General features: G+C 36.2%; 2 protein-coding genes across 2 annotated transcripts in view; one reads left to right on the top strand and one right to left on the bottom strand.

Annotated features, from left to right (window-relative positions):
* LOC135691571 (regulator of G protein signaling 9) overlaps window positions 1-22874 on the bottom strand; it is a 38839-nt gene continuing 15965 nt past the window's right edge. The window contains exons 11-18 of the mRNA XM_065209459.2: window positions 21000-21061; window positions 7970-8071; window positions 7277-7405; window positions 5920-5994; window positions 2735-2846; window positions 2113-2234; window positions 932-1372; window positions 1-424 (exon numbers count right to left, since the gene is read on the bottom strand). Of these exons, the coding sequence (XP_065065531.2) occupies window positions 301-424; window positions 932-1372; window positions 2113-2234; window positions 2735-2846; window positions 5920-5994; window positions 7277-7405; window positions 7970-8071; window positions 21000-21061 (1167 nt within the window). The 3' untranslated portion in view covers window positions 1-300. The remainder of the gene's footprint in view (window positions 425-931; window positions 1373-2112; window positions 2235-2734; window positions 2847-5919; window positions 5995-7276; window positions 7406-7969; window positions 8072-20999; window positions 21062-22874) is intronic.
* Window positions 9268-22627, top strand: LOC135691575 (uncharacterized). The gene is made up of 3 exons (XM_089112178.1): window positions 9268-11149; window positions 18178-18339; window positions 18670-22627. The coding sequence occupies exons 1-3, from the start codon at window positions 10132-10134 to the stop codon at window positions 19821-19823; spliced, it is 2334 nt and encodes a 777-aa protein (XP_088968304.1). The 5' UTR covers window positions 9268-10131; the 3' UTR covers window positions 19824-22627.

Genomic DNA, 22874 nt, shown 5'->3' with positions numbered 1-22874 from the left:
TCCATGACAACAGTCCAACAACTAGGCCACTGATCGAGAATTATTACACATCGCCCTACATCTATACATGTTTTATTCCTTCTGAATAATAACACTCAGTTAAAATTTTATTAACAAAATTTCACGACTTCTCAACACAAGAAGACGACCTCCTACGATTACTTCATTCAACTGGCTTGTACAATTCTAACTGTTTTTATTATCAACTGACTTCCTTTCATGTCTTTCTGTTAAAGCATAATATTGAGTCAGCAACGCCTTTTCTATGTTCCATCATTGAGCAAAATTGAATTAGCCTACCTAGTAAAAGTCATGTGATATTTTCTGCCAATGCCATTCGCTTAAATCGTCATGTGATTCGTCCTGGTTTTTCTTCACCAATGACAGCTTTTCATTTAATTCACCAATAGCGAGTGCTGGTGGCCTAAGCATGCAAAGTTTAAAAGTTCTTAAAGCAAATGGCTGAGCAACACGAGACAATAATTTCATTAGAAAAACTTTAAGAAATACAATAATTTTTTCAGAAATAAAAGCTGAAATCTAAAAAAGATTTATTTTATCAATGTATTTTTAGCTTCCTTTCCTGGATTTTCCTGGCTTACTACTGTTTATCCAATTTCGAACGGATCTCTGAATACAAAAGTTTATTGAAATTAAAACAATGAGCTATGATATGAGGTGTTTTCGACATGCTTCTCTTCCAAATTTTGAACAGATGTGAACATTTCACGAGTAGCTTAGCAATTACCCAAGCACATTTTTAATGTTTTTTTCCAAGTGTTCGATCTCTCAATCAACTTTTCCTTGGAACTTTTAGTATCAATTGATGCTATATTTAAAACACCAGGACAGGCATAAGTGCTATTTGTCTTCATTAAGTCTTAAATGGATCAAATTAGCCTACAATTATAAAAGAAGTACTCAAACTCACTTTTTATCCGAGCCTCGACGAAAATCAAACTTTCTCCTTGTCGTGCATGGTGAAGGAAGTGGGGATTCACTGCGACTCGGGGGACCAGACTGGGACGGACTGCCCCCTGGAGAACCAGTTGGAGTTATCGATCTTGAAAGCTTCAGTATAGGCAATCCTTTTAGCTTCATTCGATTGGCTGATTTTTGTGGTAAAGGAGATCCCGGATGTGAAAGGTCGTCTATTTTTGTGAGATCGCTCTCAGAACAAGACTTTTCAACGCTCAATTTTGGCTGTAAATAAAACGTAGTGCTTGTGAAGCTGCCATTACGCTCTTCCCTAGTTTGCTTTGACTGAAAATCGCTGCTGCTACGGCCTAACTTTCGATGTTCCTTTTGTTGACTCGAAAACAAATCTGTCAGAGACGGTCGATTAACAAATCCGCGTGCAGCATTCAGGAACCTATAATTGGAAGAAGAGCATAAAAGGAACGATTAGAAATAAAAAGGATATCACTAGAATGCAAAATAGCTGAGGATTCACAAGACACATTCTTTCTGTTGTCTACTTTATCCTCGTAAACTGTAGTGCAATGTATGCGAGGGTTTGTGTTACTTTGACTTGAAATTCAATATGATATTTTAGCAAAATGTGAACATATTTCATTGTTCCTACCAGGAAATGAAAGAGATATAAGTATGTTCAAAACAACTTTCTATGTAGATTCGGAAGAATTTGATTGTTCACATCAAGGATACAAGAATGTCACCGCAGTCTAAAACGAGACTAGTGACAGCCTCTAGTGGTGGATCCAACAACTAGAGAAAATGTAATGTTACAAACGACAGCCTAACTTTATAGTTTGTTAGCAAAAATATGTGGTACTTTGTCTGGATTCCATAAAAAGGATAAATATGGCTCTGGTTTAACTGTGGTATGTTTATGGCCTCACTGACTTGATTTGGATCTTCAAAGATGATTGATTCCGAAGTTACAAAAGACTACAACATTTTCTTAATACATTGCTACAAATCAAGAATCCATTCTTCTTGATTAAATGTTTATGTATGTTCAAAAACTTTAAAGAGTGATCTTTGACTTTAAGAAGTTTTAGCAGAAAAAGCATGTAAGCGTAAAAAGCTACTAGAAAAGCGTTCATTGCGAGTACTGAAGAGCTACTAAAAAGCGTTTATTGCATGTACCTGTTTGACTTTCTTGCTTTGGCAGTATTGTCCGACTTTGCTCTCTCTACCAAGTCAAGGTAATCTTTTGATTTCAGATAGCGTGGATAACTATCAGTGCTCATAAGATTGAATATTTGTTTCTAGAAGAAGAACAGGGATACTGTTCAAAATTACAAACAATGGTAAGTTATCGAAATTTCAAATAATTTAGAATTAGCCATGACAGTGATTTGGTCAACGTTTTAAATGTCGCCCAGAGGAAGAAAGGATCATTAGTGTCAGTTGCTGCAAGAAGGGAGAAATAAATAAACTTAGCTTATTGGTCTAGATTATAAAGAGTAATGGTACAAGAACGGAAGCTTGGGTAACATCGTATTTGATAATTTGATTTCCTCCAGACTAGGGAAATACCTAATTGTGCCTACCTGATTGTTAGGAATTTCACAGCTTAGATAAAGGCTTAAAAGGTCTTGCGCAAACGGCACGCTTTGTGACTACAATTCAAAGAACAACCGACTTAATATTGTACTGCATGAAAATACAAAACACTATCGATTTTTCAAGACAACTGCCGCTATGCATGATGGTTGCGCAAGAGCCCTTAAGGATTTTGAATGATTTGCTTTTAATCAATACGCACCTGTGCCAAATCAAATGCATACACGGAAGGATTCTTAATTCCTTCACGAATAAGTGACATTGCTTTGTTATTGACATTGATTTCAAATTTCGCTCCTGGTGCCATGAAATCCCTAGAATAAAAACCAGAAAATTGATAAAATGCTTCCGTGATTTGTGTTTACTGATCAAAACAAGTCAAAGTAAAGTCAACCGATAAGGATAGATCTATGGTAAAACCGATGACTGAGTCAACCATAGTTTCACATATTCAGTTGCATACACTCAACAAGTGTTACAGGAACAGGTTATAAGAAACGGTAGGCTCAATTTTTCGAAAGTTGAGAAACAACCCTACCCAAATTGAAAAAAGCTTAGAAACTTTTATAATCTGCAGTTTAAATTTTCCGAGTTGACACTCGAAACAGTCTTGAAATTGAACATCACTGTATATTGCAACACTACACTTAACATGCAGTTTGCATACATCATCAGTAAATTGCACACCCAAGAAGTTTCCATTTAAAAAATTTGTTTTGACTTCAACTTGACATTGATGAAGCTTAACTGTTTACAGATCTCAACAGAGTTCGTCATTCTAGGAAGACAAAAATTCCTTGATCACTTTGTTAGTTTATCTCTGAATGTGAGTGAACTATTTACTTTTCCTTGGAAGCACATTTGAAAAATTCATTACCTAAGAAATTTGAGAAACATGTAAGAAACTTTTGATAGCAAAATGGCCAGAAAATTTAAGAAACTGCCTACCAGCACCGGACCTTAGTTTCTTATAAAAAATGAGTGTATTTGAAATCCACTACACACCATTTCGCAAAAAAGCTATATATAAATTTCTAAAATACAACAACTTTAAGCAAAATTAAAAAAAAAACATTATGTAAAGATGAGAAATTAGAAACAATATACAAATAAGATAAACAATAGACAGGCATAACTTGTATGCATCGAATTACTTAAAAGAGGGGCTTCTTGGTAAGTAAACTAATCGAGATCAATCCAGTAAAGAGATTCCATAGCCTGCGAGCAGCTTTGCCTTTTCTTTGTCATATGGAGAATATCATACCCCTTGTTTCTTATTGCAAACACTTTGTACTGTATGCACTGCGACGTGAACCCCATAATCAGAGAATGCAAATTGATATACACTACCCTTTCAAAAGTAATGACGACCTTGTTCAAAGGCAGCTTCAAAATTTGCGGTTACCCGTCATAAAATCGAAATTTGAAACAGTTTAATAACGTTCGTTATTGTAATTTTTAGAAGATGCTCTAATCAGATTGAATGGTTTTTGCTTTGCTTCTGATGATTTTATAATCGCTATTTAAAGACAAAAATAATCTACATGACAATAGCTTTCGGTCATTCATGCGCCTTCCCCCTCATTCGTAGAGGTGCAATACTTTTGATATGGTAGCGTAGAATGACCATGGAAAGGATATTAATGTTATTGAAAATAAATGGTATTTATGAGGGGTGGTGAAAGTTAGGCAAAAGTAATGTAGAAAATTCAAGGAAAAAGAAAAAGATGAATTTGGCATTGAAAATAAAAAAAAACAGAAAACATTGTTAGAAAAATACTTTAAATAGAATTTAATTAAGGAAAAGCTTGAAGCTGCATTAAGTCAACCGCATTAAACCAAGATATTTAGAACTCACTAATATTGGTTTTCTGAAACGACTGAGATGAATCAAATCCTTAGTTTTGCGATATAAATTAACAGAAATAAACAGTTGCTTTGCTTCTTATTAAAAAATTGGCGTATTTCTCTCTTGCAATTACATTTGATCATGATATCGTATGTCGTAACTTCCAAACGTAATTTCTGCTTTTTCACAAGCCTCAATGTTTTCTCAAGATCTTTGCTCAAACAAAGTCTTAAGCAGCCTTTTAAAATATTTCCCGCTTATGTATTCTATTAAAATATTTCCCGCTTATGTATTCTATTCTTAAGTTTTGCAATAATTTTTTTTCATCAAAAACAATTAAGCCCATTATTCTTGTTATTGAGAAAGCTTTATAAACACTTTGTTTTTGAACAACTTTCAAGGAAAATGTTGACAACTGTCCAGCTGCAACTGTAAAGTAAGGCGACAAAAAGAAAGGAAAAGTTGTGGTTTAACATCGAGCCTCAGAACGCAAAGTGTACAGGCCTAGTGAATGCTTACATTTGATGAGGTGATATCAAGTGTGAGCGCGAATAAGAGCTCACGTTATTCCGAGGTCTGGGTCAAAGTCCTACACGTTCTGCGTAAGACAGCAGTTTCGATCTTATGATCATTTCCATTGCAGGGAGAAAAACCTTTTTGATCAATCATTTGTTGTCTTAAGTCGTTCACAAGAAGTATTCACATTGTTTTTTTTCTTTCCAACAATACAATTTTTTATATTGCTATATACTTTGCTAAATTTAAGCTGTGAACTTTTTCTCTTTATGCGAAATTTCTAACATTTCCATTGCAGGGAGAAAAACCTTTTTGACCAAACATTTGTTGTCTTAAGTCATCCACAAGACGTATTCTGTTTGATTTCTTTTCTTTCCAGCAATAAAATTTTTCATATTGCTTCACACTTTGCTAAATTTAAGCTGTAAACTTTTTCTCTTGAAGCGAAATTTCTAACAAATTTTGTAGACAGAAAACCAAAACCTTGCAAGTTTCGATCGATGATCGTTTTGACGTGCTAGCCTCGTACTAGATCTTAGCCTCTCATTTGCCAGATAATCAGGGTTCTCTGTAGACAAGATCCTGTCGTAAGAAGTTGCCATGTAATTTGTAATTTGCAAAATAGTTAATTTTACGATGGAGCTACTTGTTTGTGGAAGCTGTGCATTTGCAACTATTTAGCATTTGCAACTATTTAGCATACTCGTTGAGGAACATACAGTCTGGAAAATTGTAACTAAGAGTTCTGTTACAATTTAGGAGCCTCCCAACACTTTTTTGTCAACTTCTAGTATAACTTCTTTATAACAGTGTACTGAATGAAGAGGAATACAATGGGCAGCCCCCCTTAATATGAATTTCGTTCCGATGGCACTGCCTACCTCTATGAAAGTAATCGCAGAAGGTACATCTAAGATTGTATATATGGCACGAAGCATCGCTGAAGGATCTAAGATCGTATTCATGGCACAAAGCATCGCTGACCAAGCTTCAAAAGTTGCAAGCTCTACTTCTTCACTCACCTGTATATTCTAATGACCGTGCTTGGCACTGTAGATTTTGCCGCATACTTCAAGTTTTCACAATCAAGCCAAAATCTATGAGAAATAAACAACATCTCTCAGGTGCTTACAAATATAAATTTCCATTTTGAAACATGACATTCATTGACCGTAAGAAATACCGGTGAAAACAAAAGAAACTCAACTGCCACACCCAAACTATTTTTATTATTTTGTGAGGAACGTCTTCATAGCTTAAGGGGTCATTGCTACAAAATGGTTGAATTTTGGTACTAAACTTTTAAATGTTCGAAAGACCGTTAAATCTAAAGATAGGATAGCAGACATGTTGTCAACTAAAAGTTTCGACAATAAGAAATTCCAGTCATGCTTTTAATTATTTTGTTTCAAAAGCAATGCCTCTGTGTTTAGCAAAACAATAGGCCTTCCGATTCAGACTGAATAAGAATATATATTTTGGTTAGAAGGACAAGTATTCTAATTTGGCTGTCATTATGGTACATTTTTTGGATACGAAGCGAAAGAAAAAATTCATTTGTAAAAGTAAGTAAAGTTTCCCATCCTTCAATTTAGGGAAACTGGATTTTCTCTATTGTTTATCCCTCCATGATGAAAATATCCCTTAAAAAACTCAACGAACGATGCAGTTGTGTCGATACGTTTCAAATTATGCTGTTGAAGCTATGGTTTAATTTCTCGTAAACAGACCACCACGATTGATATAAATCCTATACGTGCTATTTTCGCCAATGTCATACAGTATGCCAGCAAAAGAAGAAAAAAGTTGAAACTTTTCCAATTAAAACCTTTGGCGTTGTTTTCCTATAGCTCTTTTCAAAGATGCGACATAGCACAAAACAAACTTATTTTTCAAACAAGCAGAGTTTATTTAGCTGTTAGGTTCACGTTGTTTTGTGATGTATGCCTTATGGTGAATTGTATATTTTAGGCTGATTTAAACAGCGTCTTTCTGAAGGTTGCCGAAGGTAACTATTTCTGGTGAAGTCTTTCTTTTACTATGCATCTTGATGATTGCGTAGCTCACCTGGATACTACATTGGCCCTATTAAATTCATCAATAATTCAGCTATGCTTGCAATAAAATTCTGGTCTTGCAAGGAAAACTCGGATTAGTTTCAATTATTTGAGTATGATGAGTTCTGGTGAATTCAATAGTTCTTTGAATATGATTGATCTAGGGGAGTATGCTGTCCTCAGCACACTTTGACATAAAGAGTCCTAGCCATAGCTGATTTAATCTTAAGCGTTTCTATTCAATATCTTCGCGGATTTGCTATCTTCTTGATTATCAAAATCCAGGTTCTGGCGTTTTGAAAACAAAAGAATAAACTCATACTTTAGATTTTCTTCGCTAAACTCTTTCTTGAGGAACATTGCAAACTGTTCGACGCCCTTCTCGTCTGAAAGCAATTGATTCAAAGATATCGACCATCTTTCCAGTCTTTGCAAATTCAGCGAAAGTGTCCTAATTAAACACAGAAGAAAACAAGATATTTCAACAAGGTGCAAAATTACCAAAACCCCTTTACGTAAGAGAGGAAAAAATAGGTGTTGCAGCTTGGCTAGTCAGGTTAACATTTTTCCAAAGAAAGCATTTCAGCAATAACGTGTTTTTCAAAGTCAGTATCAAATGGAGACAAGTAGACACATTGCTATCGAAGATATCGAAGAATTTATGTTCTGCTTATTAAGTAATGTAGTTGGAAGGAACATTTGGGGTTTCTTGAAAGATCTTTGTTCGAAAATTCACCCCTTTCCCCATCTGCACCTCTGGGTCTCGACTCGCCTGCAACTACCTGTTCTTTATCTCAATAAGTGGTTAGCGTTTCACCTATGGGTTTGGTAGGCCTTGCGGGAGATGACGAAGGTTTGGTTATGAGTAGGTTCAACGGGAGTGTTGGTGCTATCGATTCTATTTGCAACGAACCCTTGTGTATTGGTAATATCAAACATAATATCAACAAAATATCAACAGAATATCAAATGCAGTATTCTGGTAAAATGTCAAGTATAAAAAATTGTGGCATACCTAGGTACAAAATCTTTCAACCAGAAACTACTCCCTGCAACTTCACTGGATGAGTTCAAGAGAACATCAATCTTAGCAAACTGATCACAATGTGTTATGAGACTGAAAGACAAATAGACAGAATTTGATGAAACTAAACTAAAGGTGATAATGGAATTAGATAGAGATTTTTGGTACATCGAATTAACATTTTATGATTGTATCAAGAGATATTTAACAAAAAATGTACTTTACTTATAATACCAGGGCCCCTCGACCCCCAGTATCTCGATCCTTGAATATTTATTCAAAACAAAAAAAGAAAATGATTTTCTGAGCAAAAGAATAAAAGAAAATGCATGAAGCTATAAAATAAGAGGACGTAGAAAACAGCTAATAATTGTTTTATTCGACTCCTTTTCCTTGCGTACGTTAAGAAAGGGCTCTTCTTCGGTTTGTTGTGGGGGGGGGGGGCAAGTGAGAGTGAGAGTTTCTATATAAGCATGAGGAGTAAGAGTCTGGGGAGGGGTACTCCCATTAAGGCCTGACAGGGGGTCCCGTCGGTTTGAGGGTCTTACCAAATGGCTCAGTTTCGATAATAACTCAGCTGCCTAGGTTAGCTTGCGATTTATTATAGATAATGAACAAGACCTTTTCTTTCCCGAAACAACAACAGCCAACTGTGAAGAAATTTGTCAAAGAACGACCAGGAGAGCACAGAGAAATGGATGCTGCCAAAGACATAATTTCGGTTCTTATGCTACTATTTGAGGGTTTATTTAAAAAAATACTACCATTTGAGGGTAATTTTTTAAAATTTTAGCGTTACCGTCTTTGACACTAACTGGACCCCCCTGTTAAGCCATAATGGGAGTACCTCCCCCGTGGAGTAAGAGCTCCATACGCATGTTTTTCGACTTTAAAAACGGGGGTTGGTGCATTCGATAAGGGGCTTATATACAGTGGAATCTCGCAACACCATATTTGATATAACGTGTGCCTTCCTCATCAAGGCTAAATTATTGCAAGAAAATGCCGCCTTATTTTTGCAGCTCTTATCAATAAAGTTAATAATGCGTGTTGAATTATTCTCATTGAAATCATCTCGCGATTGAAGAATATTAAAGAAACCTGCTTTTTCGAAATTTGCCTAGAGAAAATTCTAAACCTTAAAGATTTGCAAAGATCAGAGTTTAGATAGCTTAAAAGCTGACGCAGCTAGGAAAATTTTGCCTTTTGCCGCGGTATCAGTGTTTGTATAGGGAAGGATTTCTATTAACAATCAAAATTTGTAGCTAGATTTGGATGAAGTCAAGTTGAATTGATTGTACATGTATGTTTTTGCTTTCTGAAATTTCTCTTGGTTAGAAATGTATCAAGCCTTGCATCAAATGTGCTACTTTTTGAGCCTTTGAATTTTAATCCGTTGCATATTTTAATTAAAAAATGTCCAGCTGCAAAAATTAAAAACTTTGATGTTGGTTGCATTCTTGAATTCACCTGCATGCAGTGTGTTATGGCGCAAGACACAAAAAAGTGCTTAAAGTGCCGACGTTTATGTTCCACAGAACCGCCGATGAAGGATGAACAAACTGCCGACAGAAAGAGCTTGCACAAGCCATGCTCAAACTCATCAACTTGAACTGTGATCGAGTTCCCGTCATCCATGCTGGCGTAAAATTCAAAAAATGAAAACAAAGACAGGCCATCTTCATCCTATTGCACCCCTTACTACGTTAAATTGTGAAATATCACTCGAAAGCGAGAGTAGCTCAAAAGCTGGATTCAGAAAGGCTGTTTTTAATATTTTTCGAAGTTTTTGAGGCAAAAATGATATTACTCTCTTTTTGAATTCAACAAATTTGGACATGTAACAAATATTTTACTGCAAGGCAACAAATGATGCGATGATAAGACTAGGAGAGAAGTTTATACAATACAGCAGTTTAGACGACAGCAATTGTGAAAATAACAAGAAGTAATTTATATCGTACAGTTTATACAATGCAATGTCTCGTGATGCATTTCTCGCGATGAAACAGAGGCTGTCAACGCGGGGTCTTCGGAGGAAATGAAGAACAGCTGCATATAAAGACTGATACTTCATTCGATCGAATCGGAAAGGACAGCAAGTCAGTTAGCAGCACGGATAAAGAGGGCGCTTCTTCGCAAGTCCAGAAACAATGAACGGCACAAAACAGATATGTGCTACAAGGTACGATGGATACTTAGCGTTTCAGGCAAACTGCAATGAGCTTGAGATTGTTTATCTGGTATCTGGGTGGCATCGTACGAGCTTAATTAGTGTCATAGTTGCTGACATTCTCCTGATTTTACCGGCTGTCATCCTCAACCTTCTAGTTATTGCGGTGGTAAAAAAGCACAGATCCCTGCAGACAGTATCAAATATACTCTTAGCCTGTTTGGCAGTCAGCGACCTTTTAATTGGTTTGATTATGATTCCGTGTGTCGTAGGCTCGGTAGCAATCGTTTTGAAATGCAAATTGGTGTGCTGGTTTTACATCGTAACATTTCAAGTCGGATATTACCTCGCCATAGTATCTTTTTTGACGTTGACTTTAGTTTCATTGGATCGATACTTTGCAATATCATACCCGTACCAATACCAGGTGCAAACGGCATCAGGAAAAACAGTCAAGGTAGTCGTCGCAGCTACATGGCTCATATCGTGTTTTGTCATTATTTTGTCATACGCGTTGCAGAAAATGCGATTACCATCACAGTTTTTTACCGTATTAGCACCACTCTCTATTTTCATAAGCTTCACTACGCAAATTTGTACTCTAAGGGCAGTGAGAGCCGTACGCAGAAGAGATGCATCAACAACTGTACGTGATTACAATGTTAAATCACTTCGCCCAAGCCGTAAAAGCTACATGCGCGAAAAAGCGACAAGAGTTGCGGCATTCATTCTTCTAGCGACCATCTGCTGCTATTTGCCCCACGCCGTATTAACGACGATACGAACTCTTCGAAAAGATATCTTTGCATTCCAGGGAATCTACGACTGGACAAAGACTCTGGTGATCGCAAATTCAGCGTTAAACCCAATCATATACTGTATGAACATAAGAGAAATGAGATCGAAAGCGTTTCGTATGATTTGCAATACTCGCAACGCTAGAGTTGACAGTAAAAAAGATTCAATGTTCAGTATGGCTGCCACAATAAAAGTGGGAAATCAAAGATAGAAGACAACAAGTGACGCAAGAAATATTCTATCTCCGAGCAAGAAGCAGAAGAAGGCTGATGTTTCATAAAAGAGGACTCGCCTAACCGACTGGAGGGAAAAGTGAGTGAAAAAATCCCAAAAGACAAGGACACTTTATGTTTTATTAGGTACCATCCCCCGTCGCCCCTCACTGTTCCGTATAACGTTCGAGGTTTTGTGGCAGTGTTGATTTCAATCTATCAGGAGGTCGCTGTTGGAAAGAATTGGGCTTTTTATGTTTTCCTCTCTCTCCCTCTCTGCGGCGCAGGTTTTGTGTTCTTAGATTTTTACGGATAATACTGAACTGGTCGTATTTTTATCAGCGTCTATAAAATCTGTAAAGAAAATTTGAACCCTATTGTGTAACTCAATTTTCATTGAAAACCCTGGAAAGAAGCTGAGGGGAATATTGTTTGTGAGTGCAGGGAGTTTATTGATTAAAGCTGAGATTTAAAACTTATAATAAAATATTCACGAGTTTATACATCAGTTTGCTGGTTGCAAAATAATATGATTAAAACACTTTTAGCGATGCATTCTTGTCAATCTCTTCAACCTTTATACATGGCAGCAATAATCAGTGAGTATTCTTTGAAAATTGTCAAAGAAACTTAAATAGTGCATAGAACTCGCTGCTCCCATGATCTCACAAATGCTCCGCAATTTCAACTACGTCATCATAGGTAAAGCTGATATCATAAAAAGCAAACAACTCTTTTCTAGCTCATAGTTTAACAGGGGCGGCGTCAAGAAATTCAAAGTTAGGGCATGCCTTTTCAGACTTAAAATAGAATTCATAACTTCATAAGATCCCCTACTTTATAGGACTTTGGCTTATTTCTTTGAAATTAAGCTATAAAAGGATTTATTGCACTATTCTCTTTCTTTTCTTTTATTATTTTCTGTTTTTTTGCTTTATGCAAAAGTCCCCAAGACCCCGTTTTGTCACCGCCCATGTATTAAATGGGCCAGAGAAGAAAATTTTTGTACGACCAATATGAGTTCCAGTATAAAGTTGAAATGAAATTAAACGCAGTGACTCCTACGACGGGGTTATGCGAAACTTTTGCAAAACAATAGAACGTTGTTGCTAAATCTCTTGTTTTGGTCTTAAATTTGCCTTTGCCCTACCCCACTTTCCAACTTGCGTTGGAGCCCCCGAAGGACATACGATAGCAAAATCACAAAAGCCAAATGACCATGAAAATTTACAATCCTTCTGTTATATGCAGCTGGGTGTATCCCACCTGTCCAATGATATGTATAGTCATCGTATAATAAAAATCTTCGACTATAACACCATTTCTCTTCGTTAATTTTAAACTTTATCTTGAATGGCGAATTTTCTGCGGAAAACTGTTTCCTTGTATAGTTCGTATAGACGAGGCTAAACATAACGTAAATCAATGTGTTTAATAAGCAACACTAAAAATTGGTTATCAAATAAATGTTTCGTTTCAAGAAATCGCATTTGCTCGTGTCTTAATAAAAGTGATTATAGAAAATTCAAATCAACGACTTTAGCAAACTTGTGCTTAAATATGACACGGGTTACTTCTTTGAGAATCATGCAATTAATCTTTAATAGGGGGTGCTCTCTCCTCGATTAGTTTGTCTATTGAGAGAGCTCCTCCTTAAGGAATTCCTCCCCATACAAAACTCTATATAAATTTGTTATATTACTGTAATTTATGTTAGTTTATTTCAGATATATTCGTTGTCATTAATTTGAATTTTGTTTGATGTGTGATTTAAAATGAAATAACTGAGCTATTTTGAGATGGTGTCGGATTTTAACAAAATATTTTCCTGATGGCAAAGGACTTGACAAAAATATTCGCAATTTAAATCCAAAAAAGGCCAAAAGGAGAAGATGGTGTATCCTAGGAGACCATATGTCAGGTACTTTAGGCTTTTTTCGTAGCGACGGGCCTGTGTATAGAAAGCAGTCAAACGTTTTCATATTTGGTTTTTGCCAAAAAGGCTAAAGTGTACACCGGTTGGCTCGCAATTAATTCAAAACAAAATGGGGCTAGTTGAGAATAGAAAATCTTAATTACTATCCCCTATTTCAAAACAGACTGTAGCATTGTAACTTAAAAGATAATGTAGAAAACGGGTAGATGAATGCTCAAGTCTTACTTCAACTTACAAACACAACCACTGCTACATCATAGAAAATAAAAAAGGAATGAAAAATGTTGGCGATATAAAAAGTTTAAGGCTGTGATATCAATTATGGTGACCTGATATTGTGTTTTATCAAAACGTAAATTACTGAAGCTTAACATTTGCAAAATATTAGGAAGTTACTCTTGATTCGAAAGATTGGGAGAGAATGTACAAGTTTTTATGTTTTTGCTTAGTTTATGCAAGTAATTTTTGCACAAAAAAACTAAAAAGCCGGCAATTAATCCAAGTTCTATATCCAGGACCAAAACTATGTTTCGAACTGATTATCTTTCGGTATTTGACACCAAGAACTCTTTTATCATTATAATTATTTGGTTTAAATCTTAAGCTTAGTTTACTTAACTTATCAGGTTTATATGCTAAATGCTTCAAAATTGATCCAGTTCTTTAATGCTTGGAAAACTACTTAGATCTTTAATGCTTCGAAAATTACTTAGTTCCTCAATGCTTCAGAAGACTCTTTATTTTAATCTTTGGTTGTCCCTTTATCACTATTTCAGAAGATTGCCGCTGTCATGGGTCAGATGGTACTTTCAACTGTGTATTTGTAGTAAAGGCCTGCATCGACATGTTCTCTTCTAGCCTTGCTTGCTACCCAATATTGGTGATAATGTTAGAGAGATCTGGATAATACTGGCGTCCCTCGCTTAAGTCAATTTCCCTAATGGCTCAAGTTTGAGAAAGGCGAATATTGTTTGAGAGAAATATATGTCTAGATCTCTAAAAGATCTTTTCTTTGTTTTCTTAAAAAACGTAATCATTATCAAACTTTCTAGTTTCCTGTGTAAATTTTGAGGATGTTCTGATACACCTAAATCAAACGACAATACCGTAACATCTAAGTTGTTTTAAACATGCTGACTGCTGACAGCAAAATAATTTACGGGATGGTAAGAGCACTTTTTCGAAAATATATTTTCAATTCATTTTTTATCTAATATTCTTTAGACAGCATTCATAGTTCGATTCCAAGAAATTTCAGTCTGGACTCTTCAACGTAATGTAACTGAATCTTCTTGCCTTTGCGTTTGTAAAACGTTAAAGGCATTTGACACAGGTAAAAGTGGCTTACAGCCCAGCCACTCCACCACGAGCGGTTGACCAATCAAATTGCGCACAGAGAAAAACATGTGAACAGTTTCTACCTTTCTGCAAATCGGTGAAATCCTAGAGCAGCGGGCAGTGGTTTCACGTGAGCGGTTTCCAATTCCTTTCTTGTTCGCGTGCTCTGATCAATTTGGCCTAAGTTATTTTTGAATTCGCTGTACTTAGCATGTCAAATGCCATTAAAGTCGGAATAAAGTAACTGGCCTTATTTTAAGGAAATTATATCGCTGTAAAACTCCTTTTCACTCTGCTTACCAGATTGTGTCCTGGGTACCTGTGTACCATACTTAAAAAAATCTTTAAACGATCTTTTTTATAGCAAGTCTGGTGCCCAGGCTACTACTTTTTAAAATTACATAAATGTAACCGAGGCTGCGTGAAAATGGGAAAATATATGTCCTAATGAGATGTAGCATTGTCCAATATTTATAGGTTTAAACTAGAATCTAGGCGTGCCTTTTAATTCTCTTGCTTTTATAACTTATTATTTCAAATTATGTTATATTTGTTTACATTTTAATTCTTAGCTACATTTTGTACCATAAACCCTGGTGATTATCTTAGAGCCACTTTATCATTGCACAATTGCTTATTTATCATTGCCACATATTAGATTTTTCACTACACAGACTCACTTGCTTTAATGGTGTCTTTTGACCTACAAGCTCAAGGAGGCTGTTCTCTCAAAGAAGCTTTTTGGTTTATCAGTTAGGGGGGTATGGCCTCCAAGCCTCGCCTTCATTGTGGTGCCTGTCATCATATCCAGACCTATTTCTTGACGGTTTAGGTTTCCCACGTGAGAAGAGAAGCGCAAGCTCACGTTACTTCAAGATCAAAGTTTTCTCGGTTTCTTTCAAAAAATTTTCACACCATCTACAGTCCCGGTAATAAAATGGAGTGATAGTTGGCCTAAATGACCTTTGACCTTGAATCTGTTAAGATCAGAAACCTTTTAACCACAAAGAGTTTTGATTACAATAATTAATGCAAAGCATTTCGCTTAATATATTTTTGAATCAATGGAAAGCTCTGTTTTGTTTACCTGTCATCAGTGCTCGATGCTCTAATGGCAAAGATGTACACACTTTAGTGTAAAGAACAGGACAGTTTCAAGGCCTGCAGACCCGAATTCTACGCTTATTGCGAACATCAGGAAACTGTTAAAATTTTATAGTAAGGGCGCAAAAAAAGCAACTAGATTTTACTCCATGTCAATAATTTTTCAAAAATTTCAAGAGGGAGCCTACTGAACCAGATTATGTCTAACAAAGAGCGATTAGAATTTACATTAGCAAATTTTGTGGCAGTTTGTATGAGAAAATGTTTTCTGTCTGGGCTGTACTGAGCACGGGCAGAGGTTTTAATCTGTCACTTCTTTAACATTGCAAATCTCTTCTACAAGTGTCGAGATCATGTAAATCTATAGGCAATTGTCCTCTAAATGGACCACTCGCATTTTAACACGACCCGATCTGTGATGTTTTCCTTTAACATGAGAATTACGTCCCGTGTTGAACTCAGCATAGACTGAATTTTCTTATATATGGCCTCTACTTATATTTTAATCGTAAAAGCTTCGAAAGATGTTATGGTAAAGATCTGAAATTTTAATGAGTTTCGGTATGGATTGTAAAGAGTTCTAAAGTGTGACGTCATATTTTTTGGAATTTCGAATCCAGACCATATAATCTAAAAGAACACCAAGAAACGCTATAAAACATGCAAAATCAGTTAAATATGTCAAAAATCAGTTAATTCAGGATATTTGGAGGTAATTTATGTTATGAGATCCCAATTGAAAAGATCTAAAAATAGATTTGCTGACGTCATCACCAAAGAACTCTCCGCTAATGCATTCAAAGTTTGAAGGGGAGGATGCATGAGATTCGAAAAAAAACATCAAAACCAGCTCAAGAGGAAAGATGTACGAGATCTGAATGTGCTGTTAATCCTATTACTGATAAAACGCGCGCTGCACCGTGAATCAGAATAGATATTGTGACCGTGATGGGTCACGTACAAAAGGGGGATTAAATGATGACGTCATAAAAATACGCTCTGGTAATTTGGACAAAGCACTTCGAAACCAGAAAAATCAGTTGGATTTGCTACGAGTCAAAGGACGTGGCAATATCAAAAACAGATTCTTTCCACATCAAATCACTATAATTTGGTTTTGTTTCTAAAACCTATCCAACAGGCCTAAACAGCAGTAATCCATCAGTGAAATTCTAGTCGCCCATATCGTAGCCAATCCGCAGCAGTACTACACGCTTTTATACAAGGAACCACTTTTTAAGGAACCTACATTTAGAAGGCAGAAAAAAATTGAAGAACCATTAGAACCAAAGACAAAAATTTTTAAGGAATTTTTCAGTTTTGAATTTTTTATCATTGCAAGCAATCAATGTGCAAATAAATTAAGAAACTATTCAAGAACTTTTAGTACTACAATTCGATGAAAATAAAACGGTCCAAAAATAAGGAACTTTGAGAACTTGGCCACGAGCTAGATCCTTATAGGATAAAAAGCGTGTTATTGCCTGGCATATCTATTTACTTTCAGAACATATAATGAAAATCTCTAGGACTTTAGAACTTAGCTACTTGACAGCATATAGATAAATCGTTGTAAGAATAAACTTTATAGGCAAGATATTGGCGAAATCTAATGATTTTATCTATATGGGCTTTTTGAGCCAACACGACAAGGGTGACTTTGCTAGTATGTTTCATTTTCTACAACGCATTTGTGATGAAAAAGACAGCAAAGATTTGAAGTTGAAAAAAGAACGACTCAAGAAGATTTTAGGCTAAGAACCCCAACTTTTGAAGAATATCGCGACTCAGCAATAATTATTGCCTTCTTCACACCGTACTGGACCCATTTCATATCAGAGGTATACAAAATCTGTAAGCTACGATATCATTCAACGCGCCTCTCTGTATTCGCACACTTAAATGCCACCGAGATGACTTGAATAACAGTCTATTTAACGTCAAAGACTTTTTAAACTCCAGACACCAGTTCCATTTTAAAATCAAATTTAAAATCCACCAGTTCACTTTTTAAAATCCAAACACCCGAGAGTGTTTTTAAACATGGGGCAGAAAATTGAATTAATTTCTTAGTTGCTGATCAATACTTCCTTTTGAGTGAATATGCCAATAATACCTCGAAGTCCCTATGAGTAGAAATATTGTAATCTGCTTTCAAATGTTTACGAGTAGCTGCATCTTTGTTTACCATCCTTCAATCGTGGACACAGGTGCAAAAACTAATTTCTGTTTGCTGAACCTTCCTATTGCACTTTTATGCGAGTTTTAAATGGTCTGGATATCAAAAGAACAAATAGGAAAAAAATAAACTGCTTAAGTAAAACGACGCACTGGTGGAGGGATCTAGCTAAAGATGTGGTGGAGGGATCTAGCATCGTTGGCCTCTTGCTGAATTGATAATGTGTCTCCAATATCCATTCAATGTTCAACATTCTTTATAGTATTAAGCTAGCAAAGTACAACTGCGCTGCTAGACATCAACTTTGGCCTGAACGACAGAGGAAAACTCAATGCAGTTGAATTAAGTTGGATAGCCTTATGCTGAACTTGCAGCCTTACGGCAGTAGCCCTCAATCACTTAATTGAATGCACTGAAAATTATGTGAAACCGTGATTTGAATTCGTTTCTTTATCCTAGCAACAGTGGGTGAGGATGCTAGCTCATTTATCTTGAAATCGTCTGTCATAAGAATGTTTGGAGTGCGTGGCGTGGGCACGATCGCGTATCGCAATCGGTGGTTTAATGGGTTGAATAATAGCATGGAAGTTTCACAAAGGCTAAAGTCAAACGCAAACACAGGCAATGAACAAAGCTATTTGAATCATCGCCCAGAGAAAGCCTACATATTGTAGAACTAAACAGGACAACGAAAGGATACCTGGTCACTTTTGTGAAACATGATTCCAGACTGCTTGCAAATTCTATTGTTATCAGAGAAAGACGATTACCTCAGAGGAAGTTGCAAGTGAAGAGAAATTCGAGGAACGGCTGAAAAGGAACTCGAGAGTTTTCATTTGGATTTCCTTTATTGTGAATTTAAGCTTCAAGAGCAGCTTTGTAGAAAACACTAAGCGAAACGAGGAGTGAAAAGTAGAAGTTTAAGGGACAAGGAAGGAAAACTTAGTTGATTAACGCCAAGGACAGATGACATCGCCAGTCAAGTCGAGACAATGAATAGTAGCGCTCTAATCGAAAACTCGAGCGACGGAGTCAGTTATCTGCACTTCCAGTGTCTAAAAGCCAGTGCTATGTACCCAGTCGACGAAAGATTTCATATCAATTACAAACTATTAATAGCCTTCGATGTATTCCTGGCACCATGGGCATTCGTACTGAATTTGCTAGTTCTGATTGTACTTATCAGGCACCGGTCTTTACGAACTGTACCAAACTGTATCCTTATGAGCCTTGCAGTCAGTGACATGATTGCTGGATTTCTCATCCAGCCAATGAAAGCAGTAATCACAACGATGATACTACATAGAAAAATCAACTGCATCCTATACCTCACTGCACTTCAGCTTGGATACCTAATGGGGATGACGTCATATTTATCGCTAACATTGATGTCTGTAGAGAGATATGTTGCGATTTTCTATCCTTTTAAATATCATCAGTGGACGAGCAAAAAGACTGTAGTATTGAAACCGATCTTAGCAGTGTGGTTATTTTCAACCGTTATTATGGGCCTCAGCTTCCTGACTCCTCAAATGAGTGTAATGCGATTGTTCGTTATAATCCTCATACCCACATCAATATTATGGAGTGCATTTGTTTACATCAAAGTTACGATGCTGGTGCGGAAATTGAATAGTCAAGTGGCATCTGTATGCTGCAACGATTCTGGTCACCAACAAACTGCTGTTGGTCAAGAGAAGACTGAAGCACACACGAGCCACATCACTGATCAAACCGACAAAGAGACGAATCAGTTAGGGCCAAGCATCATCAACTCGATGAAGAAGGAGGAAACCCAAAGCTTCGCTAAAAAACTCAAAAAGTACAATCAAAAATTAAAACCTAATTCAAAGGCAACCAGATTAGTTATCATTATCATGGCGATTCTTTGTCTTTGCTATATACCATCAGGAGTTTTGACATTTCTGAGGGATTATTCAAATCTAAAAGAACCATGGATTAGAGGGGTTCATGACTGGGGAACGAGTTTTGTTCTCCTAAACTCGACTTTAAACCCAATCATATACTGCTTGAAAATAACTGAAATGCGATTGAAAATCAAGATAATGTTATGCAACATTATCCGCAAGGTGACATGGAAATAAATAAATACGGTGGCTGTCATCTGAAGGAGAGAGATTGAATTTCTTGGAGTCAGGAAATATGAAAGCCTTGATTAAAATCGACTTATATTCTTTGATCTTGTGAAATTCAATTTTGAGCTCAGGATGCAGAGAGAGTATGTCTCGACCAATCACGATGGAATGAGAGAACACTCTTGTCTTATCTCGAACGAAGTTCCCAATAGCATTTTTAACAATTGATTGCTAGCAATGATTCTTTGTAAGAATTTCTATACGTGTAAAATTTTAATTCGTTTACTTTCTCTTCAAATGGGATTGGGGTTAGAGTACAGTACAATTACACACTTTTCATTAAGAACCTTCAATTATTGTTGAGCTTTGATTCTTAAAAAACTTCAAATCTGACTGTAACATATTTTTAAAATCATTATTTAACGACATCAAGGATAAGCTCTTTTAGGAAATGGAGAAGAGGAAAAAATTCCAAAAGCCCGTTAAAGTGTGTTGTTTTACTGCTACTTGAGTTTAGAAACATTTCAGCCTGGCTGTAATTCTTATTTTTCTTATATTAAGTCTTTTTAGCAGTTTTAAGTGAGTCGTTATCTTCAAAAAACGATTTATTGAAAGTTATTCGCTCTGAAGTCGTCAGATTGTTGTTGCTTGCATCAATTTACCAAGAAAACTAAGTGGTATCCACGTGAATTCACAACAGTGGCGTTGAAAAATCTTTCACCCAAATACACAGCTTAATGATCTTTTTCTACAATAGCCATAGACGAGCAGAGCATTTACTGTAAGTCCTCGAATAAACCCCCACTGTTGAATAAGCCACCCTCGAATAAGCCCCAGACTTGAAGTACTTTTTGTGAAATAAGCTCCTACTCTCTATTAAGCCCTCATGGGTTACAGCAAAATGTTTAGCCAGTCTCAAACAGTCTCAAACAGTCTCAAACAGTCTCAAACAGTCTCAAACAGTCTCAAACAGTCTCAAACAGTCTCCAACAGTCTCAAACAGAGAAAGAAAATTCACCATACTAAAATTTTTGCAAAGAAAGCCATCCCCCCCCTCCACCCTCGGATTAGCTCCCAGCCAAAAATATTCTCTGCGAAATTAGCCCCCGGGGGCTATTTCAAGGACTATAGTAACCTTGTTTTGGCAGCCACATACATATTTATATATAAGAAACAAAAACATACTTGTTGATTGCCACTGATGAAGGGATTTTCGTCAGAGCTGCTCTTTCTTTCAAAGAATGTACCTGTAATTGTAAAAAATATTTTATCAAGATTTCAGTAGTTTTATCATAATTTATCCTTTTTATTAAGTGACAAGAATTAAGCTTTACAGTGATACGCTTCTTTTCTTTTATAAGAGATTGATAAAAATTTACAAGACTATTTAAATCATAGCGACACGTAAGCGTCTTAAGCTTTTTTAAAGATTTCTGTAGATACAGTAGGCACAAGACGGAGTTTGAACCTGTTTTTTGCATTCATCCAGGGACACCGGAACGACTAAGGGGCAAGGGAACAGGTTTCAGTTAAAAGGCATCTGAAATATAATTTTCACCTTTAACTAATTCGTTTGTAACTTTAATTTTATTTATATATCTTCTGTAGGCATGTTGAAAAGGGGCTAAAATCAGGCATTGGAAATTTCACAAGATTTGAGGAATATCATCATGAATACAGGCATAATTCAATATGATTCTATTTGATAATTACAGAAGACCGATGTCAAGGGTACTTTTGTGAAAAGGGCACTTTTGCCCTATGCCCCTCCTTTGAAAGGGCAAGAGGGGTGGTTGCCCTCCTACCCGTTCCCCTCTCTCCGAACGTATCTGCATTCATTAAACTTTTTCATCACAGGCTTTTACCGTACGACCACTCTGTTTTCTTTGCTGTGAACTGATTACAACCTGTGCAAATATTCGGCTGCTGATTTACTTCAGAACAAAGAGTGTTTGATTTGCAATATGGTTTTTTTATCCATTTTCCTGGAAGTCCTATTAATGGTGGGGCTATTTGAACTTTTCGAGTATGTTTGACACTCTGATTGCCCGAGCACTCAACTTTCAATTGATTTGGTTTTAGAAATAGCACCTGGCTTTGAAACGTTGCGAGCTTAAAAGGTTTATTTAGAAACTGACCAACGTTGGGACTCTCTTTTCATATTCTAATGACTTTATACAATGAACAACAGTTGTTGGAATCTTGCAGTCAGTTTCAGCAAATAAAGATTTCATATACTTGCAATAAAAATTTTTCATCAAACAGGTGGCAAAGCTCAAATCAAAAAAGGTAAACTTTTAATATTTCCTTTTTCCTTTCACCATGGAAACAGGTATTAACCATAAAATTATTATTTGTCAAAACAATTGAAATCGAAAACGGATTTCTGGAAAATCAGCTGCCTACTCCCAAAACTTAAAAACTGAACTGAACCTTTCAGAGAAATTCTAGAAAGAGATACTTTCCGAGAATTTGGTATTCAATGAGATGGATTAGTAAGTACCCCTCTTGAATGCTTCCGCCTTTCCCTTTTTATGCGATCCTCAAATTGGCAGCACAAAACTTTTGAATTGGCACTTGAGAGTAGAGCTTGGTGACTCGAGTTTGCTTCAAACATAGCTTTTTAAATGTGCTTTTTCTACATAGCTTTTTAATTTTTTTTGCCTACATAGCTTTGAACTGCTTTTTGTACGACGTAACCGGAAAGGAAACAGCCAATTTCTGCTTTAACTAGAAGCTTTTGTGTACTTCAGTGCCCCAATTTTTGACGTTTGATAGTCGCTTGTCTATTGATAGTTTTTTTTTGAACAATTTTAAATAAAATCACGAAAACAATTAATCATCCATCAAACCTTAGCAATTTCTCACCCCCAATTCTCTCTCTTACTCCATGTCGCCAACGCCTGTTTACTTGGTGATAACATCTTATCCTCACTTTTTCAATGGGCATATTTATAGCTATTAACACCAGAACGTCTTGATTCGATAATACTAAGTTGATCGAGATTTTAATACCTTGTTTTAAGGCAGTTCACCCACAATAACTTATGTCAGATGCCA

Source organism: Rhopilema esculentum, chromosome 13 (assembly GCF_057945365.1).
Source record: "Rhopilema esculentum isolate cy_ngs chromosome 13, ASM5794536v1, whole genome shotgun sequence".
NCBI lineage: Eukaryota > Metazoa > Cnidaria > Scyphozoa > Rhizostomeae > Rhizostomatidae > Rhopilema > Rhopilema esculentum.
Note: the sequence above shows the minus strand (reverse complement) of the source record. Positions and strands in the feature narration are given on the sequence as shown.

Excerpts from the sequence above, each read along its gene's own strand:
- LOC135691575 (XM_089112178.1), top strand. The coding sequence starts at position 10,132 with ATGAACGGCACAAAACAGATATGTGCTACAAGGTACGATGGATACTTA. Across the intron at positions 11,150-18,177 it reads TGCCACAATAAAAGTGGGAA|CAACAGTGGGTGAGGATGCT; the intron begins ATCAAAGATAGA and ends TCTTTATCCTAG. Across the intron at positions 18,340-18,669 it reads AAAGTCAAACGCAAACACAG|TAACGCCAAGGACAGATGAC; the intron begins GCAATGAACAAA and ends AACTTAGTTGAT.